At 37.2% G+C, this 12,014-nt stretch overlaps 1 protein-coding gene across 1 annotated transcript in view; it reads left to right on the forward strand.

Moving 5' to 3' along the window:
* Positions 1 to 8,906: 8,906 nt before the first annotated feature.
* LOC104623294 (laminin subunit alpha-2-like) overlaps positions 8,907 to 12,014 on the forward strand; it is a gene marked incomplete at both ends in the record, with an annotated part of 58,364 nt that continues 55,256 nt past the window's right edge. The window contains 2 exons of the mRNA XM_010290342.1: positions 8,907 to 9,005; positions 9,572 to 9,783. Of these exons, the coding sequence (XP_010288644.1) occupies positions 8,907 to 9,005; positions 9,572 to 9,783 (311 nt within the window). The remainder of the gene's footprint in view (positions 9,006 to 9,571; positions 9,784 to 12,014) is intronic.

Here is a 12,014-nt window from a genome sequence, read left to right on the forward strand (position 1 = left end):
CATTGGAACAGGCTGCCCAGGGAGGTGGCAGTGTTACCATCCCCGGAAGTGTTCAAAACACCTGTGGATGTGGCATTTCAGGACATGATTTAGTGGGCAAGGTGATGTTGGGTTGATGGTTGTACTGGATGATCTTAAAGGTCTTTTCCAACCTTAATGATTCTGTGATTCTGAGAATATTGGATGCAAGTATTGATTAGGCCTAAATGTAATCGTAAGGCTGAGGGAAACTTTTTTACTAAGAACAGCTTTTAATTTGTACTTGAACAGTTGCTCTTGGTTTATAGTCCTGCATTTTTGTTTTTAATAGTTCTTGCATGCTGGGATTTTGTTGTCATAGAAATATGTGCATTTTCAGTTTTGCAAAATTATGAAAATTCTTTTTCTTCTTAAAATATTCATGAATGAGTACAACCAGAAATGGGAGGGTAAGGGTCTGTTCTTGTGTCTTAATGGAATTGAACATTGACAGAAATGTTCTAGTTAGGATTTCATTCTAATATTACAGGAAGGCATTTATTGATATGTCTACTGTAATTATGGTTTGTCCCTTTGGAACCAAAGACCATGGAACTGGGAGATGAACATTTAATGAGTAAAATTAAGAATTACTTTCAGTTATGAGGTTGTTGACAGCTACAAGACCAGCAGTAAAGTTTTTATTTAGAAATGTTTGATGAGGATATGTTATTTAGAAACATGTCTCAGAGTTGATGCTCAAACACTGAGTTTGATTTCAATATTGCTAGTAGTCTGAAACATTTTCACAGTTAAAGAAAAAGGGGTATTTTTATCCAGACTAACACCCTTCAGCCACTCTGGTCCTGCTAAATTGGTATTTGTAAAGATCAGAGCACCTGTTGCAAAAAAACTAGTCAGCAGCTGGTGAGTTTGTATTTGCTGTTTTTTTTTCTCTGCAGTTTAACTATTCAGTTAAGGAAGAATGTCTGCAATTTTGATGACACACAAGGTTATTTTTTTTAAACATCTCTCTATGACAAGTGCCTGACATACTATGGTCAGTCACATGTTCTGGCATATTTTTGCCAGACTGGGAGACTTCCAAAGACTGAGGTTTACTTGCCACCACAGTAGTAGGCATGGGCAGTAACTGTACATCAATTACAGTTACCACATCAGTACTGGAAGATATACCCTCCTTTATATTTTTGAATCCTTGATCTAGTTGGGGAACAGTGGTTGGGAAGGCAGAGTCACAGAAGGACTTTGATCATATGGAAAGCAAAGGAGGAGGAAGTGAGTAACCATGGTAAGGTTATGTGCTATGGTTACTGTGGTTAAGTAACTGTAACAAAGCAATCATGTATGCTAAATTTTGTAGAGGCTTATCCTTAGACTTCAGGAATGGTTGGCCAAGCAGTTCTGTTTCTCTTCTCCAGTGACAGGAAATGACAGCTGGGAATGATGGTAGAGATTTGAGAATTTGTAGAGTAAATGTCTACATTCATAAGCAGATATCAGGAAACAGCGTATAATTTTATTGTGCAAATTTTTTATTCAATCATTGGTTTCATTAATTTTTTCAGTGCTAAGTTCAGAAAGAGCAACTACTTAACATACGCAGGAGTGGCAGCACAGGGCTCACAGGAGAACTGATGTCCTTCCATTCCCTCTTCCTTAGGAACTGAGATTTATTCCATTTTTCCTTTTAGAGTTAACATGATATCATTGAACGTTTCAATATTATGTATTAAACACAATGAATTGTCACATTTTACTTAGACATCTAATTTTTCTTTGCTTACAAATAATGCAGTCTGGTTCATCCAAGGAGGAAGAGAATGGGGATTATGAAATGGTAATGTTAATACATGTCTCCGTAACACTGAGACTGGGCTGAGTTCATGGGTATAAATTATAAAATCCACAAATAACAAGCTTCTTATTGAATTCCTTAATATTTTCTATTTGAATGTTTCTTATTACAGCAGATACATTGAATTAAAAGTATTGTGTGAGATTTTAATTGGTCTGCATTACATGTGACAAGCTATTCAAAATACAAGGGCCTGGGAATAAGCATCATATTGTCATGCTCTGGATGACATTTTACAAAAAGCTTATGCCTTGCTTCTCCTAGAGCAAGATGGAAGAGGCAGCAGGACCAAAAATCAAAAAGCTTTAGATTGTCTGATTGCACTTGATTTATTGGTATTCTAGAAAAAACAAGGGATACTTTCAAGGGATGATTAAGGAGATACTAAAATATAACACCTTCCCCTTTTGATGTTCTTTCTTCACTCATGTTTCCGTTGTGTTTGAATCTGAATACATGATATTTCTCTGATAGGTGCCAGGGTATTCTTTCTACTGCCTAGTGATCAGATGCAGGGTACAGGGAGACTTTGCTATAGCTGAGACTAGTATGTGTTCTGGAAGGGATCCCAATAGCTGAAATATTGATATAAAATATATGAAAGACACGTGGTCAAGGTACATATGAAGTACAATTTGGCAGCATTTTGGTTGCTACTTATCAGTTGTGCTTGCTCTGTGGACAGGTGTTATTTGTCTCTTAATCAGAAAACTTTCACTTAGGGGAAGTAATTAAAGCCACAGATTTGATGGTTCTTTTCATTGCTGGGAAACTTTAAAATACTCAGATTCATGGTGGCTATGTTGTTCCATTAACCAATGTACAGAGGAAGAAGGTCTTGCACAATGAGTTTTTAAGGATTTCTTTGAGTTTTCCGTAAAGGTCATTCGAGGTAGAGCAAATAAATGTTTTCTCACTGGTATGCTTTGTATCTTGCTCTTTGATTTCTTAGAGTATATCTTAGACATTGGAGAACATTTTGTGATTAAATGAATGCCTACATTGAATAAAACTCCCTTATCTTTGACTCAACTCTGCCTTTACATAGGATCAGCAGAAGAAATACTAAAAATTAAAGAGGCTATATCATAACATTGTCTTTAAGATTCCAGAAAACAATGACTTGGAAGTTTTCTGATAGTGTGACTTGGTTATCGGAGTGGTCTGTTTCAAGAACTGGGAGATCACAGTGCATGGTTTGAAATTCTCAGTTTTCCCTTTGAATGGTTCAGTGTTGTAGAAGAACACTCACAGAAAGCAACTGAACTGAGCAATATGACAGTCAGGCTACTTTAGATCAGCTTATTCCCTCCTTGTTCCATTAAATTCTCTGGAGCAGTATTCTGAGTAAGTGAATTTAAATAGAATGTAGCATCAATTTATACAATTTATATAGAAGAATTTTGAGTGTACTTAAGCAGGGAAACTGCAGGATACTAAACTGGCTGGGATAGAGTTGGGGGAACTCTAGGTGGTAGAGAGTTGGGCGAAAGAGCCCATTCTTTCAGGGGAAAAATTTAACTCCCCTATGAAGAAAACTGGCATTTTTTTAAAGCTAGCCAGAATTATACTGTCATTCAAATGGAACATGATTATTCTGCTCCCTGCTTTATCTGAAATATTACTATAATGCTTCAGAAGAGCTCTTATATTCTATCTAAATTCAAGTTGGTCTAAGAGAGGAGAGTCTATTTAATCTCTAATTGGATCTTGAGTAGAACTAAAACATGCAATCTTTACTGAGAGCTATTACTAAATGAATAAAAGTTTGATATTTTCTTGGTGATGGTTCTATTGGAATTCTTTTCTAGTCCCTGCCTTCCCTCACTCTGTGACCAGCAGGAAGACTGGATCAGCAAAATACCATAAATTTACAGCTGGTACTTTTTCGTAAAGAAGATAATAATCCAGATGAGAGATGCATTAACAGTGGAATAGTTCCTTAAATAGAAGTAAATTAAGTTAAGAAAAGCAGACATTTGTTCATTCCCTTCTGCGTTGAGTGGGCTGGTGGGAAGAACACATATACACTCAGCCATTGGTTAAGATGCTATATTGTCTGTTCAGCACCTTGTCAAATCGTATCACAACTGCATAGATGCCAATCAATTATGGACTAAATTGGTCACAACGAATAAACTGGGAACAATCTGGTTTTTTTTTAAAGAATTTATTTCACATAGTTAGTGCTGATGTTTTGGTGGCAGATATCTCTACATTAGCTGAAATCCGTGTCATAAAATAAATGTGTACCTAGAGAGTTTGTGAAGGTGAAAGAGTCCAAATAAACTTCAACATTTTATTGCAGCTCTATTTCATGGAAATTCAAGAAGGCTAGCAGGGAATGTTAAAATAATATAATATGATTTCATTACCTTTAAGCACTGTATGTAGTGGTAAATATTGCCACCAGGAATATGACAGAGCCACTGAAAGACTGAGTGAGCATCTGTGTAATTTCTCATAATCATGACAGCAAGTGAAAGAATGTTCACAGGCATATGAGGAAACAAATAGGTTTTTTGTTTGGTTTGGGGATGTCTTCTGGAATAAGAGAACATTATTGTCTCTTAGAACCTTGAGTTACTATCAGCAGCTTGCTGTGAGACTCCTCCTTCGTTCTATATTCAGCAGTATGTATATTGGCTTTCTCCACTGAAATGTTCTGCCTGTCCATGTTTGTGGGCTTTTTTTTTTCTTTTTCTGATAGCATTTGTTTGCTTGGTATAGTTTTAATTGTATGTCTATGTATACAATAATGTAATAGCAAGCAGGGTTCATGTTTCCAAAAGCATGTCACTTTTCTATAGCGTATTGCAGCTACGCTGGTCTAATAAAAATATTAATTACAAAGATAAAATATTAATTAAGATTATATAAAATACTAGTTTAAAATAAAAATAATATCTCTGTAATGCTTGTCCCTCTAACAGAACGTGTCAGTGACTATATTTCTGCTAGAACCACTAGCAGTGGAGAGGGAAAAGATTGTTCGACTTCCTGATATTTGTAGATGTCTTTTATACTTTTAAGAGTATTGGTCTAAATCTAGTTTAATGCAGTAATATATTTTTGCTTTGGAAGGTCACATGTTCTGTTGGATTAGGCTTGAGATCAAAGCCTCTCTGAGCTAAATCCATTCTGATATAGGTTTTACTACTGAACATAGGAGCAAGGTGCATGTGTTTTATTTCAAGAATACACCTACTGTGTAATAGTTTACTAATTTATGAAATATATTTTATGTCTTCTAAGTTATTTTTAAAATATAAATACAAAGTGAAGTGATTTGAAAGTCGTCCATTGGTGGGGAAACCATAGACCAGCCACTTTGTAGATTCCTTTGACTATACAAAGGACTTATTTCAGTTGCTTACATGTAGCCACATAGTGCAATATCAGATGCCCCAGTTTCTTCCATCTGGCTTCTGCTCAAGAGGGTCATGGCCATCTAATTCACAAATGGACCACTATGTTCAGGTGCTTTAATCACAAACTAGTTCTCTTCCTAGCTGACAGAAGAGCATTTTACTGCTTAATGAAATAAGAGATTGTAAACAGCAACCTGTTTAGTGGAGGTAGCTCCTGATCTTCTGAAGCTACATTTGGCAGATGTTCAGAAGAAATGAGGAAGCCTCTAGTGTAGCGGAGTAAGTGCTACAACTTTACAGGCTGTTACTGAGACATTGGAGGGGAAAAGTGAATCACCAAATGATTCAAGAATAAGATAGGTTTTGAAAGCTGTATAAGAAAGAAGTACTCTCCAATGACATTAGCAAGAGAGGTCCTGACAGCTTGCATCAGAAGAGCATTGACAGCAGACTGACTAAGTGGAGGAAGAGAAAGACTTTTAGAATTTGATTTCCATATAAAGAGATGCAAACTTTCCTTATCTATGGCTTTGCAAGTATTTGTACTTGTCTGCTCTCTGATGTCCTTTAAGAACATGTAACGTAACAATAGAAGTACAGTTAACCATGAATAACCAAAAAATTTAACTATCGACCAGAAACTTGATGGATTAGGATTAAGATAGCTGTAATTTCTCTCTCCTATACTTGTAGTTCTTCGCGAGTCTGTGACTTTTCTTGAACATGTAGATTCTGCCTTCTGACCTGGGAAGAAATATTTTACGTATTAATCTAAAAACAGGTGGGAGAGATAAAGGAAATTCTGTGGAACTTCCTTGAGGTTTTTAGTCAGCTATTCTTGTCTCAACAGTACATGCCTTTGTCACCAGCAAGGCAAACTTTTATGCTCTGTTCTCTTTGATGTTGATATGGCCTTGGATGACAATCCTTGAAGCAGAACTCTGAATCTTCAGGTGATACAAAGAACAATGTCAAAATGAAGGGATCTCACAGGTGCCCAACTTCTGTGTCACGCTTGTATTCAAAATTCAGTGAAGAGGTTTTTTTGCACTAGTTGAGACATAATTGTTCGTGCAGCACATGGACTGACCTCTGAATTCTTTTGCCTGTGAGTGAACTTGTACTTTAAATATACAGAGGAAGGAAATTGCCATTTATAAACAATGGCAGAAGGGAGTAGTACTTTCTGTTTCATATAAGTTTGGGTTTTTTTCTAATCTACATTGGTATTATACAGCACACAAGGTAAATATATGTTCTGAATTACCAGGTATTCTCTCCGATAAGTGCCGTTTTGGGACCTTGACTTCAATGTGTGATCCTGTTTGTGATATGCAAATCTTGCAAGTTGCAGCTGAGAAACTCAGAGTGCTGTGGCTAGCAGAGACCTCAAGAGACTTCTTAGTCATATTCCAACTCTTAGGCATCATACCTAGAGTATCTCTGATGTGTTTGAACTGCTGTTAAATGTTTAATGAAAGAATTCAATAGCATCTTCAAGTAGCTTGATACTGTTTTGACCATCCTTACAGTCAGAAGGCTTTCTGTATACTCAGGCTGGATCTTCATGCCTTCCCTGCAGTTGCCACAGGAGAACAAAAATGGCCATTTCATTTTTGCAGTCTTTTATGTTTTGGTAAACTTATTTTCCAATTCCCTCTTAGCATTCTCTTTTTTGGACTAGTCACACCCACCCCTTTCCTCTAGTGTTTCCTATTGTTTATATTTTAGAAGTTCCTAATCCATTCTGGCTGCTTTCTCTAAACTATTATCTGTTTATCTACTCCTTTCTAACAGATTTTTTGGTCGAGGTTTGCATTGTTGACTGCTTTTCTATCTGCATTGATTTCAAATTAAAACCTTTCCTTTTTTTCCTTGTGTGACGTATCAATTCCCTGTGTCAGATTTTCATTTACTAAATTAAAGGTTATGTGGTTGGGAAAACATAAAACCTGTCTTGGTACATATTTTTTATAGGTTTCCTGAAACCACACAGTCTTTGCTTTCCTCTTATTTTCACTTTCTTGAATCCTTGTAGTTAGTCCAAACTTGAAAGAGAAATTATAAAATTCTGCAAAAGTTACTCTTTTAAAATGTTTGTCTAAAGCTGAAAGCAATTCTGGATTTGTTCAGCTTGGAGAAGGCTGAGGGGTGACCTCATCGCAGTCGACAACCTCCTCACAGGAGGCGGCAGAGGGGGACATGCTGATCTCTGGTGACCAGCGATAGGACACAAGGAAATGGAATGAAGCTGCATCAGGGGAAGATTAGGTTGGACATTATGAAAAGGTTCTTCACTGAGAGAGTGGTCAGTCACTGAAACAGGCTCCCCAGGGACATGGTATTGGCACCAAGCCTGTCAGAGTTCAAGGAGAGTCTGGACGATGCTCTTATTCATATGGTTTAGGTTTACGTAGTCCTGTGAGGAGCAGGGAGTTGGATTCAATGATCCTTATGGGTCCCTTCCAACCTGAGATCTTCTATGATTCTATGATCCAGGCTTTGGGTTATGAATCGGAGTTAATTTTCTGGCTTTAACCTAGCAATTAGCTGTACAGCCTCAGATGCTGTTTATGGATTTTGATACCTTTGTGGACAACTCAAAATCAGTTGATTTCCATGCCTTAAATACTGGAACTTTTTTCTCCCTTTAAATTAGATGCATCATATAATAATGAAGTTGATGATTTTCACTGCTTTCTGTTACTGTGTGCAAAATCATCTAGTATGATGAACGTATTGCACATTATGTCCTTGAGAATAACCAGATTATTCTCTTTGTAGAAGACTCATGAGTTTGCACTGGAAGGGCAGAAGGATCCCTGTGATTTTAGTAGTCTCTGAGAGGAGGCTCACGTTACACTGAAATATGAAGTAGAGGAATTTAAAAACCAAAATGTAGTTCTTGCAACCTCTGATTTACTTATGCTACTTCCAAACAATTAACAAAAAGCACTGGTTTTATACTGAACTCTGTCATTCAAATCTGCAGCTTTTGATTTGCATCCTAAAACTGATCTACTTTTTCCATTTTTTCATGGAAAAGCTAGTGTCAGTGCCATGGTTTTGGTGGCTAAAAGAGCACAGAAAAAATATATCAGCATGACACGAGAGCCTGGTTATTGACTTTTCACATTGAAGGCTGAGTCAAACTGAGAGAAAGGGCTGGAGCATTCTTTTAAAGTAAATTCATTTGACTCCATGAGGGAAAATTCTTATTTTATTTTAGGTTACAGTTCATTCTAAGAAGAACATCACTGGGCTTTTTTCTTCTTTGGTAGTTTGCCCCATCAAAAAAACTGAAGTTATTGAATCTTCTAAATGTTGCTAAGGCTGTTGATGTAGAGGCCCAGTCTAAACAAGGACCATATAACTGAAATACACTGAAAACCTGATGTCAGTATCAAGTGGAAATTTGCACAGATTTCAGGTCTGTTTCTGATTACTTTGTTAGTCCATGTGTTTAAGGAATTGGCAGCCTTCGATGGGCATACAAGAAAAATGACTAAGCTTGATTTCTAGGTGGTTGAGCAAGAAGGAAATACAGTCCACAGAACTGTATTCCCCAAGTACCTGCATATGGTTTTGCAGCGCTAGAAGTCTATGGGAAATACTGACACTGGAGAAAACTGCCCCCAGATGGTTAAGGCATATTTTGTTTCATTTAATTGCAATTTTTGTGTCTTTTTTCTCCCCAGGTAGCAGCTGCTGGAGGACTTCTGAAATTTACAGTCTCCTATGATTTCACAGAAGAAGAGACAGTTCGTCTGATGGTTCAATCTGATGTCATCATAGAGGTAAAGTGATTGCATTTTCAGCCACCAAAAAAAAAAAGAAGGAAAATTGCCTACTTCTTCAGATGTTCAGCGTGAAGCCTGGTGGTTGAGGACACAAAACAGCGGGGTGCATGTGCTTTCAGCTAATTTATAGTATCAGAAATGGACACATTTTAGAGAACTAAAATCTTCAGTATCTCAAGGATCTTCTGGCAATATTGCAGTAGCTTACAAAACTATATTCTTCCTGTTCATCAGGAAGAATGAAGAAATAAAATAATTGGTAACACTTTCACATACTTTCAGCACACCAGTTTTTGTGCAGCTCAGCATTGTATGAATTTGCTTTTGCCTATGCAAAGACATGTCGCTAGGTTTTAGCTGAATAACCTAAACTTTCTTTTGCACTGACTTTCAACTTCATCAGGCAAGCCCCCTTCAGGGTTATGAAAGGTGAATGCTATTCCTGATATTTAATATTTTTGTAAAATATATTATTCAATAAATCCTGTACCTCAACTAGCTGCAGAGAGAGATTTTTCCTGACTTTTTTAATGTTTAAATGTCTCTGTCATGGTTTTATCTAGGGAGGTGACTTGAGAATCAGCACTCCAAAACGGGGGATTCACCTGCAGCCTTCTGAAGAGCACACTGAAGAAATTGTGCTGAAACCAGAATCTTTCTCTGTGCATGGCACTGATGTTCCAGTCAGCAGGAGGGAGTTCATGACTATCCTTGCAAATGTAAAGAGGATCCTCATAAGAGCTACATACAGCTATGGGATGAATGCCATCTACAGGTGAATGTGGGAAACGTGTCCGTTTGCTACAGGCAGCTCCTCCAAATACTTGTTTTCTCTCTTCAGAGAACTAAGCTGATGTAATTTATTATAATGAAATCCGTAACATTCATTTACACTTTCAAACCGTTGTTAGTATTTTTTTCATTTTGGGTAGGCAGGAGAAGGAGAGGCAACAGAAAGAAGTAGACTTGTAAGAAAATGAAATCACATGGACTGTTAAGGCATGAATGACAGTTCTATAAATATGTTTATTTTGTGAACACTGTAATTCCTATGTATATGGTAAATCATGGACTGCAGTAATAACATGTTGAAGTAAGAGATGATCTGTTTCTTATATATTGTTTTCCCCATTTAATGAGCACACAAGGCCACATTAACAGTGGACCAGAGAATAATATCCTAATTCTCTAAGCTGGAAAAGTGGCTCAAGGGGAGTTTTCTGTGTTTTTAATCAGTACCACACATAGAACTGACGAATCCCAAAGCCATTCCCTTGATTTATGTCAGGTTGCTGCCTGGACTACTGAAAACCACTGATTTCATGTGAACTCTTCTGAGTCTTCTGATAAAATGAAAGACATGTTATATGAGATGACATATTTGTTCTATCTCAGTGGTTGCAGCATAGTTGAACTTGTAAAGCTCATCTTGCATTTAAAATTCTCTTAAGTGCATGAACAAATAGTCCAGGTGGGCTAGAAGACAGCCCCTTTCCTGATACTATATGATTGCACACTGTCTATACATTAGTATTTAGGTTGCATAAATAATATTTTTAAATGTGCAATGGAATTGATTGCATAGTAGCTTTCTAGTCACAAGGCATGAAACCTGAAATGTTCTCTAACCTACACATCACTTGATTTGGCAGCATAAGCCAATTTGGAACGGAGGGAGCTTGATAGCACGTTAGTGATTATTTGCTGAGAGCATAGATAGAGTTTTTACTACTGTGAAATTTATTAAGCAATCCAACCATCATTTGAATCTTTAGGTAATTAAAATGCATCCTAAATTGAAAGGCAGGTTGTGTCAACAGCGTGCAGTTTTCTGATTTGAGCTTTTGTAGTGTGGTGCATTTGTTCCCTGCAAAAAGAATTCATGTTTCTTCACTCTCTTTCTCTTTTTGTTGTTAATTATTATGTATTACCTCTCTGTAAATAAGTTTGTACACCATAACCAGCTTGAGTTTGAGCCAAACTGTTTCCTAATCCGCTCATTTAGTCATCAGTCTTGCATTACCTTGCATCCAGTTTGAAAACTTTTCATGGCCCATCACCTTCCCACCCTGGTGTTAGAAGAGAGTCAAACCACCAGGCCAGAGCTCATCTCTTAAGCACTATGAGCAGACCATGAGAAGCTGTTAATCCACAAGCTTACAGCTGAGACTAGTGAGAGCTCAGCGAGTGCTGTTCCTCCACTCCATCCTCATTTAAATAAAATTTAAAAATCCATTAGACAGAATTTTCCAAACTAAAGGAGTGCAGAAGTGATTTTCAAGTGAACAGGGGCTTTTATGCTATGCTGTTTTAAAGGAGATATGTATGATTGACTTCATTTGGGCTAAAGGTCTTATGAAGTGTTATAGGAAATGCAAACTTCTGCTATCAGTGGTTTATATACTGTGTAGATATTTGTGTACTGACATTTGCACTAGAATTAGAAGGGGACCTTTTCTACAAAAAATACTTTGGCTAGGCAGTTAAAATCTGTGAAGGAAGTACATTGCTGGACATATACCGGCTCCATCTTGCTAACACACGTAGAACTGGCACAGTCTATAGTTCGTGCCTTGTAAGTAAGAAGTGGCAGACCTGTCAGTGGCTCATTTGGAAGACTATGTATTGCTGCCTGCATCCCAGATTACTGCTTTAGCCATTTGGCCATGTGTGGTGCCTTACTGTTTTGTAGTCTTGTTCATATTCAGCCTTTAGAAGATTTTAGTCGTGTGTTACAGATAACTTTCCAAAAACACATCTTGGAAATATTCTTCAAGAAGAGCTCCGGGACAAACATGTAATTTATGCTTTGCAGGTTAGTAGTCACCATCTTCTAGATGTACTGACATTTCAGTTAGGAAGATTGGTCCCTTAAAGACAATGATTTCAAAGGGTGTTAGGGGAAGGGACTCAATCAATTTTGAAGAGTACCTTTTTTGATAGAAATGATTTTATATTACTGGTACATCTTGCTGTCCCTATGATGTCTCTCAACAGAGAAGAATA

The sequence above is a fragment of the Phaethon lepturus genome, unplaced genomic scaffold (assembly GCF_000687285.1).
Source record: "Phaethon lepturus isolate BGI_N335 unplaced genomic scaffold, ASM68728v1 scaffold7247, whole genome shotgun sequence".
Classification (NCBI taxonomy): Eukaryota; Metazoa; Chordata; class Aves; order Phaethontiformes; family Phaethontidae; genus Phaethon; species Phaethon lepturus.